Raw genomic sequence first — 23,250 nt, forward strand, 5'->3', positions numbered from 1 at the left:
TTTTGTCGGTCATTCAATTCTTCTCTTGCAAGAAAATGCATAATAAGTAAGATTTGAAATACAAGGAAAGAATGATCGTACACAAATTATTCTATTCGTTCTATAGGCATAACATCGCATCACATTTTGAAACCGATGTCTCCTGCTGGGACTTCGTTCGGTTTGATGTCCACTGCAGTTTGTTGATCAACGAAATGGATGCATATAACCAACCAACTAACCACCCGCTGGTAATGTGGGATTCCCCTCGATTCTAAACGCTTGTTATAAGACTTACGATCGACCTGATCCTGATAATCATTACACGAATTGGCCACTCTTGGTTGTGTCATCGAGATCACGTTACTGGATCACTGTGTCGATATTCTGAGTTTGACTGGAGGCTGTCTGCCCTTCCATTCCTCATTCGCTATTGACGTCGGCGTAATCCTCTATTGTTGCTAGAAGGATGTTCCAAAATTATGTTAGCGACTTATTTAAAGGAAAAAACCATGCATGTCCGACTGGCATCGTTCGAAATACACGAAATTCTTCACGTTTCGGAAAGCTTTCTAAACCAAAAGTACATCCTTCTAACAATCAGCATTTACGGGTTTATTCCTCAATTATTGTTCATCTTCCACATTCTCCCTGTCGATGAACGCGCGCGCGCGCCCGTTGCTGGGTTCAATTTCACCTGCAGGCATAATTTTCAATCGTATCTCTTTTAACTGTATATTGTGCCACTTATCTCACCGTTGCATCAGTGCTGTCTTCCTGCCATATTCCCTAGTCCATGACATTCGAGCACAAAAAATGAATATCATTTAAAAAAAAACTATCGTTAAGCCACACCAGAATCGCTATCAGAAACAAGACATGCGCTGAAAACGCGACAAATGCGACGGTGCACAACGAGATTATTTCTGATGCTTTGCATTACAGCAGATGCCACATGTTAAAGCTGTACCACTCGCAGTACGTGTCTTTTTTCGCGCATGATCGTGATTCAGTGTTCGCGATCTCTACTGCATTGGTTCACCACTTGCAAAACGACGGGAAACATTCTCTGGTTTTTCTTTTACAGCCACCATGCATCGAGCTTGCTCACTTTAGCACTCCTGATTTCAGGCCATCTTGTTGATAATGGCCGCCTGTACGGAATTAATCTGCGTGGCCAGCTTCTCGATGGCAATATCTCGTTCGCCGCAACGGGCTTCTTTGTTCAATTCCAGTACTTGATTTACCTGATCGATACGTCCCTGGATCGTGCTGGAAAGGGAAATTAAAACAATGTAATATTGGACAATTTGCAATGCCCAACGCAACCCTATTCTTACTTGTCCAGTATGCAGGAAACAAGCAAACTTTCCACCTCGGCCGGTTCAATATTCAGCTCGCTCGATATGAAAGGAATCGTAATCTTTGTATACGGTCGGATCAATTTGATCAACACCTGCGTACGTATGTTGCGCAACAAATCCTCGATGTGCTCCCGTATAAACTGATCCGCCATAATGTTGTTCCGGTTGTTGCGCAGGATTGCTTCGAACTCCATGATGTCATTGTTCTGGTACGCCATCACCAGATTCGTCATGGCCAGAATCTCCGGATCATTCTTGTACGGTTTCGCTTCCTGCGAATCGAACGGATTGATGCCGGACTTCATCAGCATGTTCGCTAGCACAAGGTACTTCAAGCAGGTCGTCCTGCGGGACGATCCGGACTCGTCGTAGTTTTTGAACGCCTCAAAAAAGTCCGTGTGTGCTTTCTCGAACTCACCCTCCCGCAGATGCATCTTGCCACCGCACTCCCGAATCACGCCCATAATCAGCGGATGCGGAATGGCGGACTTAATGTGCAGCGACTGCTCGTACAGTGCCTTCAGCTTTTTGTTGTTCTTCTGTACCGTGTACATTTGAATTTCGAGGGCGTATATCTCGAGTAGCTGTGTGCCCTTCTTCAGATCGTCTTCACCATCGTCCGTCTGGCAGGATTGGTGCAACTGTTTGAGGATTTTCTGCAGCTTGCCGAAATCATTCCGGTCGAAGTACAGCTTGCCTAGTTTGGTGTTTGTTTTGAACCATAGCCGATCGTTTTTCGCATCCTTCAGTGCTTCCAGCGTAGTTTCATAGAAATTTTGTAACAGTTCCATCTGTAATGGACAGTATCAATTAATGAACCGCGGTAAATGAGATTTCAATACGTTATGCTCACATTTTTTGACGTAGAAATATAATCCAGAATCGAATTGATCGACTTCTCCGAATGGTTTCGCGTTACAGCGCTCTTGATGTACGTCAACAGTTGTTTGTAGCGTGCCATCATTTCCTGATAGTTTTGGAGCTTAAAGTTTAGCTTTATCATCTGTTTGAGCGCCTTAAAGCCCCATTCGCCTTTCTCGCCATTCTCCAGATCCAGCACCTTTTGGAACGATTTCAACGCATCTTGGGGAGCTTCCTCTTTCAGGGCCTTGCTGTTGTAGTATTGATTTTCCAAATCCACATCCGGTTCCGAGTTGCTGTCTTCGGAGTATTCCTGTGAAAAGCGATACCAATGCATAGTTCATATTGAACAAAGGGCTGTTCGTCTATATGCTATAGCTAAATGCGAGCAGGCAGCCGCCAATGATCTACACATTTCAAACGATCCGGATCGTTGGTTGCTTGATGTGGGTTTCGTAGATGAAAACATTGCCGGTTTCAACATAACCGGAGCATGTATTTATATTTTGCGCGTATCTTACCAATCCGTAATCATCATCATCATCGTCGCACATGAAATCGTCGTCAATGTCTGACATGGTAGTGCTTCGCTTCACGTACACGCTCAATAGATACGCTAACAGTAAGCCGGTGTATGCACTTTTATCGAATTTCGTACCCAAATGCACATAAATAGAGCAATTATTTAACGCAGCTAGAAGGTTGGGAAAAGTCGCGTTCGCGTTTTTCTTTTGCGTATTTTTAAGGAGAAGGGCAGGCGGTGTTGTCACCGGTGACAGTTTCATGTTTTGACAGCAAAGGGGTACGAATGCGCAGTTTGGATTATTTAAGCGATAAGGTAAATACATAATCCGGTGGCGGGATTGAAAATAAAACAACAAGAATGTTTTTTGTTGTTTGAGAAAGAATTTGTGTTGCTTCAAATTTTACTGAAGTCGTCATGCTTTTTGCATTTTAGTAGAACTTTCGACGAAGTTAAATAATTGCTATTCATTTATTTGTGTGAATGTTTCACTGATATTCTGTGCTAGTATTTACCAACTAGAAAACGTGAAAAATCACTCAATACAGCGGCGTTGAAGTCCACCGAGGCCGTTCAGTTTATTTCTTCCATACCGCAATCGAACAACTATTGGCCTAGGTGAACAGATTATTCCGTAAAAAATCGTCTTATCTTTGTAGACATCTGGCCATGCAATAACGCCAATATCTCATTTTGTGTATTGGGCTGTTGTGGAACCGGAATTTGGTGTGGTTGTGATAGCACTCGTTTGATAAGACAAGTGCAAAGTACATTTCATCATTAGACTAGTTGCTCTGGAAGATGGTGCTGGCAAAGAAATGGATATACGTTAAGCGCCCGGATGGCGAACCCAAACCGACGGATTTCTCCATTGAGGAAGAAGAACTACCTGAACTGGAATCTGGAGGTATTGAGAGATTGTACAAGATCATCTAACGTTGTAATGAAATTTGTTGTTCGTTTTAGATTTTCTCGTTGAAACGTTGTACTTCAGTCTCGATGCCGGCCTCCGTGGGTACATGGAGATTGGTATACTGCCGGTCGGTAGTCCAGTGATCGGTATGGTGATCGCGAAAGTGATCGAATCAAGGAACGAATCGTTTCCGCGTGATGCACATGTGTGCGCCCGAATAGGTTGGTGTACCCATGCCATCCTCAATCCGACCAAGCGCAAAGACCAAACGCTCTATCAGGTGCCCGAGCTGGAGGGATATTCTCCCGCGATCGGGCTAGGTGCGCTCGGTCTGTCTGGCAATACAGCGTATTTCGGGTTTCTGGAAATTTGTAAACCGAAGCAGGGTGAAACGGTGGTCGTAAGTGCGGCTGCCGGTGCGGTCGGACATTTGGTCGGCCAAATAGCCAAAACAATGGGCTGTTACGTAGTAGGCGTTGCTGGATCGGAAGAAAAGCTGCGCGTTCTTAAGAAGCTCGGTTTTGATGCCGTCATCAACTATCGTGCCGGCTCTGTTCGGGAACAATTGGTTAATGCCACACCGAAAGGCGTCGACTGTTACTTTGACAATGTTGGCGGTGAGCTAACGGAGCTGGTACGAGAACGGATGAATCTTTACGGTCGAATTTCCGTGTGTGGCACTGTGTCGAGCTACAATGGGAAACCGGCCCCGGTAACGGATCCGCAGCGTGATTTTGTCACCAAGCAACTGCGCCAGGAAGGGTTCGTTGTGTTCCGATGGCTGAACAGGTGGCAGGAGGGCATCACACAAATGCTAGAGTGGATCAAGGAGAAAAAGCTGGTGCATCTAGAAACGGTGTACGAGGGCTTTGAAAATGCGCCGGATGCGTTTATAAAAATGCTGCGTGGTGATAACATTGGAAAGTCCGTCCTTAAGGTGTAACATTCAAAAGAATTAGTTGTTGCTTTGAATTTGCGTATGATATGGAAATTTAATGGGCTATTGTAATCTTTGTATGGCAAACATCGCATACACGCTTCCAGTTTTATTACGCGTTTTCATGTGTTGATATGAAAATAAATTGTTTTAGAAGAATGTATTTAAATTGTGTTGCTTGTTGCACTTTGTTTGTCAGCTACTATGGAAACTAATAAATTCATCCTTTACATAGTTTTAACATTAAAATAGTCCTAAAATCAGTAATTCCAGTGGTACCGATGGTGATGTTTCGAGCGACGGAAACGCACATGAACGGTCGATTTATCTTCATCAAACACGATTCCTTGGGAAATATCTGTGTCGAAACAAACGTTTTAGTCCATTTAATGTATATATATAATTATGTTGCTCCATTCATACTCATTGCAATGATCATGATCATGATCTTTAAAAAATTAATGTGGCGATGACCGAGTAGCGTTCCTATTGTGATATGGTTTTGTTTACAATCCGCTCTCTCATCCGTCTAGCCTCTACTGTCATTATTTCCGAACCAAAACATTAATTTTTCTATTTATTGCAAACTGCTGGTGTAATTTGTTGGCATTCTTTACAATGAATCAAAAAGTTTCCACGGTTAACGACCCAGAATTGCAGGCCAAAGTGAAGAAAAGTATGGCTCCCCAATGGTTCCAATGTTTAAATCCATCACGGTACAAGTTTACTATTTATTTTTCCCCGTAGCGACTGAGAAAATATCGGAGAATATGCACATCATTGCCAACGAGCCAAGTCTTGCGTTCTACCGCATTCAGGAACATGTTCGCAAGGTAATCCCGCTCATAGTAGACCGTCGAGCGGAAGTCGTTCAACTGCAGCAGGATCTACAGGGCAAGTGTTACGATATGGAATATGCGATAAGGTCGGTAGAAAGACACGTAATTGAGGGTGAATAGAAGTTCTTTATTCACTGTTTCAACTGCTTAAACCTTACAGTGCCGTGAAGGATATCGAGGCAGCGGACTCTTCGTTGAAAAATGTTCAAGAACTGCTGAAAAACGCCATATTTCTCAAACAACAGCTTAAATACGTTGAATCCAGACGACCCAAGAAAGATACAAACAGTTCCGTGTACAAGAGACTTTCGGCACACATTACCCTGGACCTGCCCGACTTGACCGACATATCCGGAGTGGTGCGGGAAACAACCAACCGTGTGGAGCACATGATGTCACAGGCCCGGAATTCAAACAGTAACATAAACAACAACCCGCCGGCTGCAACGAACTCCACTGGAGGCCCTGCCGAACTGCAACGGTCATACACGACACTTCATTGAGAGGAAAAGGGTTTAACAGCTAGTCACCTGTTAATTTTCATTCGTTCCTTTTCGTTTTACGATCTGTGATGTTTCCGTTTTACGCATTCCTCTCAGAGAGATGACAAAATTAAGTATTATAATTTTGTTCCCGTTCGGGAACGCATCAATAAAATATGTTTTTATTTGACGCTATCATACACACCCGACGTAATCTACGTTTATGCGTACTTAATCTTCTTCAACTGACTCCTATCGCTAATGTGCTTTATGTTCAACGTTTTCTTTTTCTCCTTGTTGAGTGTCTTGAAATGTCCCAGTCCACGGTTGCCTGGTCTTCGTTCGGGGTGGTGCATCTTGAAGCTCTTGCCAAAATCAACATACGGCGGTTGCGTGAAACCGAAATTTTTTGCAACCTGCACCAAATCGAGGTTGCCCAAATTGAACACGTCCTTCATGTGGTGTCCTTCGTACGCGCGAACGTACGTCTTGAACGCCAGTTTGCCCGATTGATTGAGGAAGTAATTCTTCGACATCAGATTCTCAAGCTGCAGCTGGATGTCCGCAATCTTGTTCCAAGAAAATTCAAACTCATTCAGTGGCACCTTAGCCTGTTTTAGATACTTCAGGAAGCCAAGCTCCTCCGGACGGAGCATCAGCAGCGCATGGCCGCACAAATCCTCTCCGCGAGCCGTTCGCCCAACACGATGAATGTATTCCTTCGTATCGTTTGGTGGATCGTACTGCACGATCCAATCCACGGCCGGTATATCAAGACCACGAGCAGCGACATCCGTGCACAGCAAAATACCCGTTTCTGCGTTGCAGAACTGGAAGAATACCGAGGTACGTTTCGCTTGTTTTTGTTTTCCCTGCAGAGAAATAAACGTTAGGGTATATCATCATAAACAGAAACTTTGGGTGGTCATTTGTAAACATACGTGAATCGACATCACCGGAAGATCAATATAGTTGAACAGTTCGTGATGGAACTTCACCGACAGACAGGACGAAAAGAACACCATAACCTTCTTCTTCCGATTCTTCCTCAAGAAGGTAAAAAGCACAAGCAGCCGTCTCTCCGATGGACACACAATGTATCCTTGCTCGAGTCCCGTTACCGTGGCCTCCTTCTTGTTGTCATCCACACCGACATAAATCGGTTCCGCTTTTAAGGCCAGCTTTCCCAATTCATCCATACGTGATGACTGTGTGGCCGAAAATAGAATGGTCTGACGTTTTTCTGCGAGCAATTGAAAAAGAATTAAATAACATTTTGAATAATATGCCTCAACAACGAGCACAAGTGATACTTACTCGGTAGAATGCTAATAATCTGTTTAAGATCCTCCTCAAACCCGATCTCCAAAATGCGATCGCACTCGTCAATGATCAAACACTGCAAGTTCTTAAACAGGAAGTTCGGTGTCGTTTTAAGGTGGTCCAACAATCGTCCCGGCGTTGCGACGATAATGTTGATGCCCTTTTCCAACTTTTCATTTTCCATGTGACGGCTCGCTCCTCCCATTAGTAGACCGTACGTCTGACAGTGATAAGCCATCAGTTCCTTCAGCACACCGAAGATTTGCATGGCCAGTTCACGTGTTGGCGAAATGATTATGACTCCCGCACCGTTGCGAGGCTTGAAACGTAGCTTGTGGATTAGCTCAACCGCCGGTACGAGAAAGGCTAACGTTTTTCCACTTCCTGTTTTGGCCGATCCGACCAAATCTCTACCCTCCAGTAGTGGAGGAATAGATTTGGCTTGAATTTCTGTCATCTTGGTGAAACCCATATCGCCAATGGCCTTAATCGTGTTATCCGAAACCTTCCCAACGAGCGATTTAAACTCTTGGTTTCCTAACAGAATCTCGTAAGCACTGTTTGCTATCTGCGGTTCCGATGCATCTTTTTCGGCTTCCGTTTGGCTCTCATCATCGCTACCCTCTTCTTCCTCACTCCCCAAATGCTGATCTTCGCTGTTTTCCTCACCCTCGTCATCCGAGTCATCTTTTGGCCGTTTAACCCCTGTAAACAAGAAATATTACAGCACTGTATGGAATCGCACACGTCGCGGTTTAGGAGCTCTTCTTACCTCTACCAACTTCCACACTATCTTCTTTTACTGGTTTGGCAGTTTTGTTCTTTTGCTTCGCCATTTGCTTGCCTTTTGGAGTGGTTTCTTCTGCCACATAATTATCTTCCAAATCTTCCACGGTACCTAAATGCATTGGAACATGTTTAGCACAGGTAATTATGCTACGCGTCCCGGAATGCCAGTCTGCGTGTACGCACAGCACAAAGTTCGATGAGGTTTTCTACTTACCATGGCCGTTTTTTACATTCTTATTGATTACCGTGGGTATTTTCATTTTGTTTTTCTTCGCCATGGTACACAGTTTATAGTTAGCACAGTTAATTACACAGAATAGTCGAGAAAAGTAATAATTTTATACGCACTTTCGAGGTAAATGAAGCACATGTGCGATCGAATGACAGCCGTGTGTTTCCAAGAGAAACACAGTTGACAGCTGTCAAAATTCTCCCCCAATGCCCGGAGAGCTGTCATTTTTCAAATTTCGATCAACAAATTCCAAGAATAGAAAAACAACATTAGCGTTGTAAATTTAGGTGGTTTTGGTACGCATTCAGAAGTGAAGTGATGTTGTTGGTAAAGTTCTACAGAAAATAGTGCATGTGAATACACCTAGTATTGTTATGCTAGGTTATGCTGCAATCAAGAGCGCCCTCATCCGATGGTGAGTTAATACAAAACATTTTAAAACCTTTGATTTTGTTTTTGCTTACCAAAAGGCATTTATTTATCTGTTGCGAGTTCAAAGATGTTACTTTGTCGCATTAATACCAGCAATGCATTGAGTGCTGCTGGCTGTATTTGGTGTGTCATGGCCCAGCATCGTAATTTGGCGTCAAACGATTGATTCGTTTCTTGGTCATCATCACACTCCGTCTTTATAACTGTTTGTTCAGGGAAATGTGCTTCGAGCGGATCCTGTTCTTCTTTCACCTGCGTTTTTTCAGGCAAGCTTTCCTCAAGAGGATCCCGCTCTTCTTTCACGGTGTGTTGCTGTTGTTCGGACAAATCAAGCTCGAGTGGGTCCCGTTCATCATTTACAACTTGTTGCTTTTGCTCAGGCAAATCTTGTTGACTAGTGTCCTGCCTATCTATCACAACGCGTTGATGTCGTTGTAGCAAATGTTCTGCCAACGGATCCTCTTCGTCAGGCGCTATGTGTTGATGTTCTTCCGTGGAATTCTGTCCCACGTTTTTTGTATTGTTCTGTAGCGGATAGTCAGTGTGTAATGATGCTTTCTGAATTGATTTACCTCTACGTAGTTCGGTTGCAGGTTCGACTTTTTGTTTTGTGCCCCCAAGCCTGATGTATCCTATTTGAGGAACGGTGTTAAATAACATATTAACAAAATTGTATCTTGTGAATCATAATCAACGACACAATGCAATTCTAACTCTCCGTATAAGCAAATACCAAATTCTGGAAACATTACCTTTTGGTACCAAACGCATACGTTTGCTAGCTTCAAGCCGCATTTCCTCTTCGACTTCTTTTAAACATTGATCCCATAATTGCCTTGCTAAACTGGTAACTCTATTGCCAGCTGTTTTAGTTCTTTGCATGTTAATGTAGTGCACGCAAATAAAAAAACTCCTAAATAATCGCAACCTTTTCACTAAACTTCTTTTATGTGCACTTCAAGCTGGTTCTTTCCGTTGAAGAGACGCAAAACAAATGGCAAACAATTGTGTGCTGTCACGTCGGTTGCTCTTCATCCCTTCTGTTATTTTGACACAGCCTTGTGGTTCTAAAACCGAGGAGTAAAATTAAAATTTCTACGTGTTGTAAATTATTTTAAGTTGAACTATGTGCCGTTGTACAACGTGCTATGTTTCTCGCCAAAAGTGATCAAGCATTCACCAACAAACTACATCGATAACTGCTCTGGGAGTGTGCAAATGTTACCATATGTGTATTTATTTACGTAAACAAACCAACTACACCGCCTACCACCGAAAGTACTTCCGTGCTGGTGAAAACAAAACTGATTTACATTTTAGTTAAACATGCGAAATCCGTCATCGGTTGAGCTAGCTGAACAGTCTTTGCTTATACCGTTTCAAAGATATACCTCAATATTCTTCGCTTCAACGAGTTAAATAATGTTCCGCAAACTTTGCACTGGTGAGTTTATCTATGTTTTCTTAACTACATACAAGATAAGAAGTTTATTTTTCATTGCTCCTTTTCAGCCACCAACGCTCGTTGCATTTTAATGCGATCGTATAGCGTTAGCGAGCTGTCCAAGGAACACCAGGAAGTGCAGCAACTATGTCGCCAGTTCAGCGAACGTGAATTAATACCGGCGGCAAGTACGATCGATCGTAACGGTGTCTTCCCCGAAGAGCATATTGCGAAGTTGGCACAGTTAGGTCTGATGCGAGTTACCGTATCTCCCCATTACGGTGGATCTGGTTTGGATATGCTCGCATTATCGCTCGTGGTGGAAGAACTTTCAAGGGGATGCGGTAGCACCGGTTCTATAGTTTCCATTCATAACTGCCTGTACGCTAACCTGTTGGATCGGCTGGGCACAGATGAGCAGCGAGAGGGATTTTTCAACAAATATGAAAAGCATACCATCGGTGCTTTCGCACTCAGCGAAGCCGGTGCGGGTTCGGACGTGGCCGCAATGACGACTAGAGCTGCAAAGAATGCTGATGGGAGTTGGATATTAAACGGCACGAAGGGCTGGGTAACATCGGGCATAGAAGCGGTGGCTGGCATCATATTCGCCACAGTAGATCCTTCGCTAAAGTACAAAGGCATTACTGCATTTTTGGTGGACTTTGACGAAGGCAATTCAGCTGGACTTCATCGCGGTCGTCCGGAAGATAAGTTGGGCATTCGTGGTACTTCAACATGCGATCTAATACTGGAAAACGTACGCGTTCCAGCCGCTAACGTGCTTGGTACTGTTGGGGGTGGAATGCGTATTGCAATGGAGCAACTTGATCGGGCAAGGATTGGCATAGCATCGCAAGCTCTTGGCATTAGCCAAGCAGCGCTCGAAACGGCTGTAGAATACGCAAAACAGCGTACAGCGTTTGGTGGTACGCTAATCGATCTTCCTGCCGTCCGTACAAGAATTGCCGAAATAGCAACGCGAATTGAAACGGCACGCCTGCTTGTTCGTAAAGCTGCCGGTGAAATCGACCGTGGACTGCGAGCAACAAAGGCTTGTTCGATGGCAAAATGGGTAGCCGGTGAAACGGCAACATATGCGGCTCACGGATGTCAACAAATTTTAGGCGGTATGGGATACGTTAAAGATCTACCAGCCGAACGATACTATCGGGATTCTCGCATTACCGAAATATATGGCGGTGTAACCGACGTACAAAAATCGATTGTGGCGGATCAAATAATCAAGGAACTGGCATGATGGATCGGCGGAGTGTGTTGTAAAGAATCGGCACAATTTAATTGTGTTGTTTTGATATATTTCCATTTTATGGTTTACGGTGAAAGTCTAAAAGACTATAAGGTGTATTTTTGTAATATATTTACATTCAAACGGATCGCACAAATATAGTAAAACTGATGAAACGGAATGGTTTATGCAATTATAAATATGTATATTCCGAATTCTGTTCGAGAATAAGAAATAAGCTTGTGGAAGTCTCCATACATTAATATCGAAGATTTACGTATAGTATTGCTATGCATGGCATGAATGAGAAAGTTGAAATAGGCAATGAAACATGTGGCTCTCGACAGTCCCATATTGTCTAGTGGTTAGGATATCCGGCTCTCACCCGGAAGGCCCGGGTTCGATTCCCGGTATGGGAAACACTTTTTTTATTTTCTCATTTTTTTAACTTTTCGAATAGTCTACATCTCATCTGCCTTTATCCAGACATCCAACAACTATCCAAAAATTATTTTTATAAATACATCACCGTATGAGGCATTACGAACAAAACTTTATTTTAAGTGTTATTTCTGCGGGGCATACATGCTGCGCGAACAAAATTATACCTCGGCTTACCATTAAAAGTATCATGTAAATTAAATATTCAGTAATCACCACTGGGCGAGAAAGGCGAAACTATTCTTAAGCGCGTTTAGTGTCATTTCCGTTTCCAAATGCTTATTCCAGAATGAACATTGCTTTACTTGGCAGAAGCTTCTTGCTGCTCAAAGCGCGGATATTTTTGTTCCACCTCGTTCCAGCTGATACGTCCGGTAGCCAGATCACGGATCGTGCTCGCTACTTCGTCCAGCTGTAGAAATGTATTTAAAGGAGCATTAGTTAGAAAATCTTATGATTGAAGCTGGTAAATCAGGACTTACCCCGATGCGAACTTGCTTCATCGAATCGCGTTCACGGAGCGTCACCGTGTGCGGTTCCTTTAGCGTATCAAAATCGATCGTAATACCGTACGGAATCGCGATCTCATCCGTACGCGCGTAACGACGACCGATCGATCCACTGGAATCGTCCACCTTGTGCGAAACGTCTACGGATGTAAGGGCCGTTGCTGAAAGAACCCAAAATCAACAGTTTTATTACCTGTGATTTTGCCAAGCACCATTAACCAGTGCCCATTTACTTACAAATTTTCTTCACGAACGGAGTAAACTCGGTATTGTTACTTAGCGGAAGCACCGAGCATTTCAGTGGAGCCACCACTGGTGGAAGCGAGAAGTAACTGCGCTGCTCATCCCCTTCCCGCATCCGGAAGCTGTGCTCCAGCAGCGAGTACATAATGCGTCCAATGCCAAACGAAGGCTCGATGACGCTGGGAGTAATTTCCTCCACGTGTACCGTTTTGGAAGTAGTTTTAACGGCGATCAGATCATTGGTCAGTTTCACATCCGTTCCGTTTATTGCCAGAGTGTGTGCTCCATTTTCACCTAGACTCTTTCCAATGTTCTCAACATCGTCTAGGCTTAGTTTCGATAACGCCTCCGTGATAGCCTTTGCATCCTTCTTAAATGCCTTTCCTATTGCGGCCTTGTTCGGCACAACTTCCGTCACCTCAATCGTTTTGGGTGCGGGCAATTTCTTCTCCGCGACCAACTTTACGCCGGTTGCGTTCGTGTGCTGCGTCAGGTCGTACGCGGACCGATCGGCACACCCGACACACTCGATCCATCCGTAGCTCGTTAAACATTCCGCATCCCAGCAATCGCACGCATAATGCGCCATCTCATTGCCCATATGCTGCCGGAAGCGCAACCGATCCGGCAAAATGCCGATACGATGCAGGAACATTTGAATGCGCGCCATAAAGTAGCCAAGTGTTTCGTTCGCTACCAGTCCACTGGCAACCGCATCTCCAATGCGGACCTGCTGGGCACTCTTTCCATCCATTTGGTTGCAGGCAGAATAGAGCGTCATTACCGTGTCCGCAACATTCTCAAACTTGGGATGATTTTTCGCCTGTGGATCGCAGAAGTGCTCTATTTCACACATCGTAAACTCACGCACACGAATCAACCCGGAGCGGGGTGAAATTTCATTGCGGAAACTGTTTCCGATTTGAGCAGCCGCAAAAGGCAAACGACCCTGGTTGAACTCGAGCAGACGCTTAAAGTTCACAAAAATACCCTGCGCTGTTTCGGGACGCAGGAATCCTTTAACTAAGCCTGTCGGACCGATCTGAGTGCCGAACATTAGATTGAACTCAATTGGTTCCGTCAGATCGTTGCCAGTGATGGGTGATTTCATATTGTACTTCCGCAGGATGGCTGCCATCTCGTCCTTTGTCATACCGTCCAGCTTGATCACGATATCGGCACACTCGTCCTTCAGCTCTGCCGTGGCATCCTTGCCAGCTGCCAACTTCTCCAGATGATTCTTAATTAGATGATCTAATCGAAAGCATTCGCCGTTTTTCACGTCTTTCGTCATAAGGTCAGCAAACCGGTCCACATGTCCGGACGCCTTGAGAACCGGTTCGGGCGTTAAAATCGAACAATCCACCTCGAGCATTTGTTCTTCAAGTACGAAAAATTGACGCCACGTATTTATCATGTTCGATTTCAACGCACAGCCCATCGGACCGAAATCATACTGGCCCGTAATGCCACCGTAGATGGCAAAACTTTGATCGTAGAAGAATCGTCGTTTCAGAAGATCTTCCATGCGTGCCCGATCGAAGCTGGCGACCTGAGGTGCGAGGCTCAGTTCGCGATCCTCAAGTACTTTCTTGCGCGCTTTTAGCTCATTGACCGCTTTTTTCACGTCAATTTCCGGAGCGCCTTCACTTTTCAGTTTGCGCACCAAGTCTCCCTGTGGGAACACGGAAAGCGTTTAGTGAAAGGAAGATGGAACATTGCATCATTAGTTTGCAAATAAATGCATACGAGCGAAGGGAGAAAATACACCCTCAACATACCTGCTCCTTTACTGCTTCACGCAACGGCGCCAATACCTCTTCAATCTTTGGATCAGTCATGTTTTCCAACAGCTGGAGGCGAAGTTTCACGTCACGGTGTTTTTTGTTCGAACCCCAATTGAAGGGCTTTTTTGATAAGTCGCTCTGGCTGGCTGTAACCGCGTATAGGCGCCGATGATCCAAAAGTGGGTTTCGTTCGCAGTACTGAGGATTCTGTAGTTTCGTGTACACGGACGAACAGACGATAGGTCGAACGTTACCAGGAGGAACTAGGGTAAAAATGTGTCGCACTGCACCGGGACCGCCAACTCTAGGAGGCGCTAATCTACTGAGGAAGTTGAGAAAAAGCTGAGTGGACATTTACGCATGGAATCCAGCACCATCCGTTGGAACAATGGTCACCAACAGTTGAAGACGCAGGAAACCACAACGAATTCACGTTCAACGCAACTTTAAAGCTATTATTCGCGCATACACGCAGGGACGGTCTCACACGTTTTCGCACCGGCAATAGTTTTTATTTTACTTTTGGTGACGTTTGCGTGACAGCAGGGCAGTTCGCAAAGATTCCCAACTAACCAATCGAGCAGTTGTCAAAGCTCATGCTGTAATTCGAGCAGCTCTGTAACGTCATGCACTCGAATGATCACACTTTTTGTTTTGCAGGGTGGGAAAAGAAATTCTTCACAGTTTGAATGTAACGCTCTGTAACGCTACCCCTCTGGACAGCGATGTTCCAGAAAAATGCGGTAGATATTGGAAAACTTTGTTGCAAAAATTAAAGTTCCAAAAATTAAGAATGAATCAAAGGATTAGACGTGTGCTATTCAAATAAAATTGGCTAATGACATCAAATTGACTAAGCAAAAGTAGTTGAAATCATTTCTTTTGAACCCTACGTTTTTTAAGCCACGTAGAAAACACATAGGCTACCATATATTAGCATTTGGTCATTGCCTTAACGATCGTCTGTACCTTTGGCCTCGAAATTATTATAGTAGATTCTCCGTTGGAGGATTGTCCATGAAAGTTATGACGGTCGCATCTTGGGACCATCGAATTGGCGACCTTCGGTAAAATGTGTATCTTTAACCATCTGGAAGGTAATTACTGCTGTCCCGACCTCGTTGCGGAAAGATAAAGTCATTTTGCCCTCTTCATCTTCATCATTAGATAGTATTGCACCTTACGTCCTTATTTGCTTTCGGGCAGCTTCTTCTGTAAAAGAGAAGATGTTACAAATTCTAGATCGTTTATGTACGGTGCATAAGGATTTTTAACTTCTATGTTCTACATATAGGCGAAGATTTGCAACTTCTTCTGACAATGCGAACAGACCTTCATGTGAAGCGTTTAAAGGGTTTCCCAATGATCGATAGAATTCAACGCGATACTTTATCAAAAGTTCTCTATGCTGAAAAGGATAACCATAATAGATGATGTGTAAGTGGATTAATCCACTAAGTGGTGACAGGAAAATCGATGAAATTTAGGGACTCGGTGAGCAGTGAATTAATTGAACTACCAGCTCGATAGTTTAATAAACTCATTAAAATTTATGGTTCAAATTCCAACAATCATTTGGATGTATCCACATCAAGATAGAATCAATTTCAAGATGCATATGCTTGAAAGGATAATTGGTTATAAATTCAAGCACAGAAAACCGATTGAAAAATATGAGAAATCGGTAGTTTGAGATTTTTGATTAATTAATACGCTGTAAACGATTCGCTATACACAGCAGTTTCAGATCACCCTGCAGTAAGCCAAGGTCACGTTCGACTTGTCTAAACTCTTGTGAGCTGGTCTCTTTAACATTTTTATGCAGTTCAAGTTGGACCTAGAGGGAGTGTGGTCGACCGAAAACGGGGTAGAACGTTGTATCGGTCGATCGGATTTCTGGGCAAAAAGAAAAAACTGGAACCACACATTAGTCACAGCAATCGTATCACGATTCAATCTTCCCGCAAGTCTATACCATCTGTCCAGCCATAACCTTACCCAACGCGAAGAGAGCAAGTTGACAAAGGCAAATAATCTTCCAAATAAAGAAAACACTCCAAAAAAAAAAAAGTTAAACAAACACTAACCACACTACCGCCAAAGTGATGCTGGCGGGCACAGCATAGTAAACAAAAAATAAAGCTGAAATATTTTACAAACATTTGTCAGGAGCTACCAACATTCAGCAGCATCTTGCCAGGCCAACTTGAAGCGAAGTGCCAGAGGACTTCCGAAGGGAGAGCCGGAAAGGCCGTGACGGTATATGGGGTGGTTTGGGTTTGGAATTGGTTTGGCTTGTGCGGATTTTATGTTTTTCAAAATATGTAGCACACACAAACATAGCACAATCTCTCGCCACGTCTCCGTACGTACGAATCTCCGCGGGGTAGCGCTCAAATGAGCTGTGAAAGAAACAAAATAATAATAATTACATATTTTTGTTCAACTTTTCAATGGGTGTAGTAAACAAGCCGGATTTACGCGAATGTTTTGTAAGCTTGCGAAAGGTTAGGGTGTGGATAAGAATAGCAAAGGTGAAAGTGATTAACTTGTTTCTTTTAGTACGTAATCACAGCGAACAATAAACGGTACATTTGAATAACAATAAGCAGGTCTCACATACATAAGTTTACATAAAACAACACTTCTGGGGTGATGTTAATGAGCCGTAAAATGGAAGAATAAAAAAGCAAATCATAAAAAATACAGAATTATTTTATAACTGCTCAAGCAATACGCTATTGACTTTCTGGAGAATTAGAAAACGAAAAAAGCAAACATAGTTAGTGTAGATAACCAATAGTATCAACAAGACGACGACCGGTGACACCTCAAGTACTACACCGAACCAACTTAGTAAACATGCCAAAAAAGTTTACTAAACAAAACAGGGTTTATTTACAAACATGCACTTTTTCGGTGCCCGCACTGAGGCTGACTACAGCCGAAACTGAGCAGAGTTGAACCGTGCCGATGTGCGCTGCTGACGGAGATCGCTTAGTTAAACATAATTTAGTCCGAAGCATTGACTGGTTGGTGACAGGCTTAGTTACCAATATTTTGGTTTGCCGCTTTGCACGTGGTTTGGCATGCGTGTATGTCACAACCGCGATTTGGACGAACACGAAACGCAGCGAGAATTTGTTGTGACTGTGATCGTGATGCGTACGATTGAGTGCCAGGGATTGTGTTTAGCTTTAGGGGATTGCTTGGGAAAATTAACATTGATGTTTCTTTGGTGAAGAACGAGCAAATATAAATAATTGTGTAACCTTGCTTTAAACAAGAATTAATGTACTTCATAAATCTCACCTCGTTCAAAACGGGGATAAACCTCCTATTTTGTTTTGCTCTAACATTGTTCATCAGCTACGAAATTCTTGTAGTGATTTCTATTTTGTTAGAATCCTTGCCGATTTGTCCTGCCAAATTTATTAATGATAAAGAATTAAGCAAAAAGGCCATCTTCTGCCTCGCAACCAGTCATACATAAGCTTAACTTATTGCGAGATTATGAAGCACAGGTTAGACAAATGTTTTCCGCAATCATTCCAAGTTTGTTTTGTTAGCTTTTCTTTGGGAAAGATTTTTCACGCGGTATGTCAAATTTCACGCTCTTCATGTTTCTGCAAAATGTGCCTGCAGAATGATCCAACATCTTTAACAGTCATCGTCCATAAATCAGACTCTTTTAGTTGTCTGTTCAAAGTTGATGCATTTTTTTCTTAACCGTGAGTAACATTATTTGATCTAATTGCATTTTTTTTTAATATGGCCTTGTGAGCGTTTTCAACTGTATGCTTGACTATGGAGTAAACGAAGTCAAAGAAATAGAAGCTTTCAAGCTGAAACGCTGGGCCCAAAGACATCTCGGGGTGGTGTGCATCGTTCACAGATTCGTTTAGATGAGTTATTAGACGAGATAAAACTTTAGAATGAACTCAATCTATTTCGTTTACCAGCAAAGGCTACTAATGTTGTCATTAATGAATCTTTTGAAGAAGAGTCATTTATATGAATGTTTAGAGTGAAGTCATTCAAAACAGGAATCGATTCTTAAACAAATCATGAATCCTCAGATCATTGAAGAGAGTCAATCATGATTCTTTAGAGTAGAGTAATTCAAATCAGGAATCGATTCTTAAAAGATCCGCGATTCCTCAGAACATTGAGAAGAGTCATTCATATGAATCTTTAGTGCGAAGTCATTCAAATCAGGAATCGACTCTCATAAGATTCATGAATACTCAGTGCAGTGGCGGATCATCCTCTTCAGAGGCCTTAAGCGGAATGGCGTAATCTTACAGAATTCATGAATCTTTTAAATAGAGATTCAGATTCATTCATGCAGTTCAAAGATTCATTCGGGTTCATGAATCTGAATCAGATCCACGCAAACACTAAAGGCCACGTTTGGTTCCCATCAGTTGGGAAGGGCGACCATTTTACTGTAATACCCTTCATCTTCCATAAGTCAAACGCCTTTATCAGATCTAATCACATTCTACGTAAATCAAACAATCTTAATTCCCGTCTGTGCCTTATCATGGTTCCCATTCCATCTCACTCCTATGGTTGTAATCAGTAAGCAATATTTTCTTCCATTTAACGTTTCCTTTTTCTTGTAACTTTCTGCATTAGTGCAACGGATCGCTTGCACACAGGCTCAATGCTGTATGTCCAATAAATCGTTGCCTCGCGTAATCCACTTGTTTTGATCATCCTCCGGAACACTGGCAACGATCGCTAGGCGATGTTTTGTAAGTTTGATTTGAACAAACGATAAGCTGAAGGCGTAAAAAACGCATTTGCAAAATGGTTCAAAGAGCATCATCGGATGCACATTTCCTCTGTGCAATCCGTCGCTTCACTATTTCCTTAGCGCTCACTCATTCAGGGTAATTAACTGCATGCAACCTTCGCGATGACTGATTTGTTTATGCAAAGGCCATGCAGTGAGATGGTTTTCCGGTATCCTTTTTAAACACCGTCGTGGCGGCAGTTCGATTGTTGCGGCTGATAACATACGGCAAATGTACGGGTTCGAACGGTTTGTTTTATAGTTGTTTGCTTGTTGCTTACAAGCGGGCGAAGTAATTATTTTAATTGACATCGTTCTGAGCAGTCAGCGCAAAAAAAATGTTTTTCTAGTGGTTGGTTTGAATGAAAATCAGCAGCTTTTGGGGTAAAACATATTTGAATTCCTAAATTTACACCTGGGATATAGGGGCCTTTTCACCGTTCGCAGAAGCAAATGATTCCAACCTCTCGAAAAGGAATTAATCTTAACACAAATCTCATTTCTCAAATATGATGCAATAAATCAACTACCATAATTTCATCCATTTATACGATTTATGTCTGTAATCAAATGCTCAAACAGCAAATAGTCGCAGAAATAGAGCAGTTCCAGCTACGGAGCTGATCTTAGCAAAGAAAAATCCGGTCTAGCAGTGATAAAAGATCACATGCAAACCGAACTTGCATGTTAACTTCCCTTATCAATCACTATACGGCGGGTGAAATCGGAATCTAAGCAAAGCCACCCAGCGCCACACATGACGCATATCACCGCACACGGGGCGTCCTTAGAGATGTGCCCCGGTTGAAGCTTTCCAGCGTAAAGGTTATCATCGTATCATTGTACTCGTGTGGCATTTTTTTGTTGTTGCTTCGTTTCACCCGAACATTTACTGGATCGGTCAAGATCACGTTGCTGCTACGTTGGTACGTTGGTGTAAGATCAAGTAGAATTCAGAGGAGAAGTTAAATCATGGGAAATTTATGGTTCACTTTTATTAAACTGATGATACGTTTGATGTTACATTTAAAAATCGTACATTTTAAACTATTTTCACATGGAACAATATAACTTACTTACTTATCCGGCGCTACAACCACTTTGCGATCGTGAACTGCTGAAGGATGCGGCCAAACTACTCACGGTCGAGTGTCTTCTTCTGCCACTCCAATATTCCAGTGTTGCTGATGGAAGCTAAAACGCCATCACTCCATTTCAATTTGTGCCTAACATCTCCTCTCCCAACATCTTTACGGTATGGGTCTTTCGGTGTCATTCTCATGTCATGACTGATCATCATGAGAATTAGAGCCTGGCGAGTCCGATTCGCGCATGTACAGCTCGTAGAGTTCTTCTATGTCGTGGCTTCTTGTTCATCCTCACAAACTGGCCCAAACATATTTCGTAAGGTCTTTCTCCTGAAGGCAGGTAACAGGGTTTCGTCAGCTTTGGACAAAGTGCATGTCTCAGAGGCTTATGTGAGTACCGCAACTATACAAGTTCTATGAAGTCCCAGCTCCAAGTTGTAGACGTTTTGAGTAGAGAAGTTTCCTTGGATATCAGCCGGATCCTAGAAAGTTGAAATTTTGAACGACTTCAAAAGTTCGGTCACCTTTCTTCAAGCTTCAGGTGTCATTATTATTAACTTAGACGTCATCAGCGTATAATATTCTTTTCCTTTAAAATTGTTCCCTTTAGAGAATTAATTTACCTAACCGAAACCAAGAGACCCTTTTTTCTCCAACCAATATTTCCACCAGTTCCGTTTTGCTTTCCACAATGGCAACGCTAGCCTCGACACGGTGAACGAAAATAAATTACATGCATTTATGAAAACACGTGTTCACGCGCGTTAAACGCTGTCGTCACTGGACGGAACCACGCTTGTGAATGCATCTCCGGCGAGGACGGGCGTGGAAAAAAAAATGCTAAAGTGTCTTTTTGTTTCCAGAAACCTCCAAAATGTTTCCCCCTTTTTGCTGTTTCTCCCGTGCCGGTCGGAACCGGGGCGGACCTTCGAATGCAGTCAAAAGTGCATCGTACATCATTCCCGTGTGCGTTCTCATGATGGAGATCCATTTGGCCGGCTATCCCCGGGGGAAATTGCTTCGGAAAGTGTCATCTTTTGGTAGGGAGTTTCCCGAGCTACGCTTAGCGCTTAAGATGGTGCCGATAATTCATCTTCAGCAGCACACTAACACCGGCCCCGGAACCTGAAAAATGCACCAGAAACGTATTACGCGCGAGGAGCGGTCGGAAAAACAACGCGAACGGAACGGGGGAAAAGCTAATTTGTTTATTTTGCTTTTCTGCTTCGCGGGGTAAAAATACCAAACAACTTAAATATTATTAAATATTTGTCACATTGTCATCCATCATGCGAGGGTTAATTCGAACGCAAGGGTGGAGAAAAACACACTCCGAGGCGCTACCGAGGAAAAGGTGCAGTTGCACTAGCAGGACACAGAAAGCGAAGAAGCGAGAAGAAAAACCTTATATTGACGTGATTATAGGCCAAATCAACAAACCGAACACCGAAAGTGTCCCGCAAACAAACGGGGAATCCACGAAAATCCACCTTCAGAAGCTTGACTAATGGAGAAACACATGCGAGCCGAGTCATATGAGCGCGTTTCCGGTAGGACGCAAGCTTTTCCGAAAAAAAAACAATATAATGATGAGGCTTAATTGGTGATGATTCATTTTGAAAAAATGGAAACCAAAATGTTACACCTCTAAAATTGTGATATTTTTAGGATTTTGTTTCAGAAACCGACACATTATTTAAGCAATTATCTATTAAGTTCTATTATTATAAAAAAGGACCACTATGGACACTGTGTAAGTAAACAGTGCAGTATAGATAAGGGTAGATAATGAAGCGACTGTGTAGACACTGTGCAACCGGTCGCTGAGGGGAGCAAATGATGTGTGTGGTAACGAATTCTGCGCAGTCCCGGAAGGCAGCGTGGCCGAGCGGTCTAAGGCGCTGGTTTTAGGCACCAGTCAGAAATGGCGTGGGTTCGAATCCCACCGCTGTCAGAATTATTTTCCATTTTGATTTTGTATCGTAATGTGGAATGTGTGGTGGTTTTATTATGTTTATTATTTATTTATTTAGTTGTTAGTTGTTTTGTATTGTTCGAATTCTTGTAATGCGTCAGAACGTGCATAACTATTTGGACCGCAATTCAAGTAGCGTCCAGTTTTGAATCGTTTGGATTGGTAGAAATTGGCGCTCGTTTTTTTACACTTATCAGGAAAACATTAAAAAATCAAGCTGGGGCATAATAGTATACAAACTTCATTAACTGATTTGTTATTTAATTAGAGTACCACATACTTCTTCCACTACTACATACCTTCATACTTCTTCACGTCTCGTGTCTAATAATTGCCATTTGCAGGAAGTCATTTCTTTTCTTTTTAAAGCTAACTTTACGGTATGTAATGCATATCAAAAACTGTTTAATAAGCACAGAGATGATTTTTAAAGTGAAACAGAATGTTCCATTACTTTAAAAATGGCGATTTGGATGCAGGGGACTATCTTAGTGTAAGATGCCTAAAATCATATGAAGACGATGTGTTGGGGGGACCAGAACGATATAAACTATTGTGAGTTATTGAATTCACACGGCACTGGAGAATGTTATCTAAAGTGCTTAATGAAATTAAATCGGAAACTGTGCGCAAAACAATCGGTGATGTCAACAACCATAAGAGAAGATCGGAAAAATGGCTTGATTCGTGAACTGTTTAGAATGATAACGTGCCAAAAATTTCCACATGAAATTCGGAATTTGGCTAAGTTTGGCTAAATTCTTCAATCAATTATTTTATAGGGACAGGAAATTTTAGCCAATTTAATTTTTACCAAATTAATTTTCAACCAATTTAACTTTTTTTTAACTAAAACTTAATAAAAGTCTTTAACCAATTATTTTCCAGGGATAGGAAATCTTAATCCAAATCACATTAAACATCCATTTTAATTGAGGAATTTCTCAACATATGATGTAAGGGTCTTTATTTTGATTGAAACATCTTGTTAGACATATCTAAAGAATAAGATTTTAGATTTTACTTATAACATTTTTAC

At 42.6% G+C, this 23,250-nt stretch overlaps 7 protein-coding genes and 2 non-coding genes across 9 annotated transcripts; 5 read left to right on the forward strand and 4 right to left on the reverse strand.

The window, feature by feature from the left end:
* Positions 1-1,106: 1,106 nt before the first annotated feature.
* On the reverse strand, positions 1,107-2,782 carry LOC128710774 (COP9 signalosome complex subunit 2). Its single transcript, XM_053805627.1, has 4 exons — positions 2,726-2,782; positions 2,197-2,517; positions 1,320-2,134; positions 1,107-1,251 (listed from the first exon to the last, which is right to left on the reverse strand). The coding sequence occupies exons 1-4, from the start codon at positions 2,780-2,782 to the stop codon at positions 1,107-1,109; spliced, it is 1,338 nt and encodes a 445-aa protein (XP_053661602.1).
* A 746-nt stretch (positions 2,783-3,528) lies between these two features.
* On the forward strand, positions 3,529-4,583 carry LOC128713588 (prostaglandin reductase 1-like). The gene is made up of 2 exons (XM_053808448.1): positions 3,529-3,634; positions 3,694-4,583. The coding sequence occupies exons 1-2, from the start codon at positions 3,529-3,531 to the stop codon at positions 4,581-4,583; spliced, it is 996 nt and encodes a 331-aa protein (XP_053664423.1).
* Positions 4,584-5,195: 612 nt separating this feature from the next.
* Positions 5,196-5,919, forward strand: LOC128714271 (BLOC-1-related complex subunit 8 homolog). Its single transcript, XM_053809146.1, has 3 exons — positions 5,196-5,253; positions 5,325-5,502; positions 5,577-5,919. The coding sequence occupies exons 1-3, from the start codon at positions 5,196-5,198 to the stop codon at positions 5,917-5,919; spliced, it is 579 nt and encodes a 192-aa protein (XP_053665121.1).
* Positions 5,920-6,119: 200 nt separating this feature from the next.
* On the reverse strand, positions 6,120-8,288 carry LOC128710755 (probable ATP-dependent RNA helicase pitchoune). The gene is made up of 5 exons (XM_053805608.1): positions 8,225-8,288; positions 7,994-8,119; positions 7,216-7,926; positions 6,840-7,141; positions 6,120-6,770 (listed from the first exon to the last, which is right to left on the reverse strand). The coding sequence occupies exons 1-5, from the start codon at positions 8,286-8,288 to the stop codon at positions 6,120-6,122; spliced, it is 1,854 nt and encodes a 617-aa protein (XP_053661583.1).
* Positions 8,289-8,716: 428 nt separating this feature from the next.
* Positions 8,717-9,469, reverse strand: LOC128710760 (uncharacterized). The gene is made up of 2 exons (XM_053805613.1): positions 9,427-9,469; positions 8,717-9,306 (listed from the first exon to the last, which is right to left on the reverse strand). The coding sequence occupies exons 1-2, from the start codon at positions 9,467-9,469 to the stop codon at positions 8,717-8,719; spliced, it is 633 nt and encodes a 210-aa protein (XP_053661588.1).
* Positions 9,470-10,096: 627 nt separating this feature from the next.
* LOC128710762 (short-chain specific acyl-CoA dehydrogenase, mitochondrial-like) lies at positions 10,097-11,379 on the forward strand. The gene is made up of 2 exons (XM_053805615.1): positions 10,097-10,118; positions 10,187-11,379. Exons 1-2 carry the CDS (start codon positions 10,097-10,099, stop codon positions 11,377-11,379), a joined length of 1,215 nt encoding a protein of 404 aa, XP_053661590.1.
* Positions 11,380-11,714: 335 nt separating this feature from the next.
* On the forward strand, positions 11,715-11,786 carry Trnae-cuc (transfer RNA glutamic acid (anticodon CUC)). The gene has a single exon. It is a non-coding gene; the product is annotated as a tRNA-Glu (tRNA).
* Positions 11,787-12,109: 323 nt separating this feature from the next.
* LOC128711427 (glycine--tRNA ligase) lies at positions 12,110-14,416 on the reverse strand. The gene is made up of 4 exons (XM_053806304.1): positions 14,342-14,416; positions 12,555-14,235; positions 12,291-12,478; positions 12,110-12,220 (listed from the first exon to the last, which is right to left on the reverse strand). Exons 1-4 carry the CDS (start codon positions 14,399-14,401, stop codon positions 12,110-12,112), a joined length of 2,040 nt encoding a protein of 679 aa, XP_053662279.1. The 5' UTR covers positions 14,402-14,416.
* A 7,694-nt stretch (positions 14,417-22,110) lies between these two features.
* Trnal-uag (transfer RNA leucine (anticodon UAG)) lies at positions 22,111-22,190 on the forward strand. The gene has a single exon. It is a non-coding gene; the product is annotated as a tRNA-Leu (tRNA).
* The last annotated feature ends 1,060 nt before the right edge of the window (positions 22,191-23,250 follow it).

Source organism: Anopheles marshallii, chromosome 3 (genome assembly GCF_943734725.1).
Source record: "Anopheles marshallii chromosome 3, idAnoMarsDA_429_01, whole genome shotgun sequence".
Lineage (NCBI taxonomy): Eukaryota > Metazoa > Arthropoda > Insecta > Diptera > Culicidae > Anopheles > Anopheles marshallii.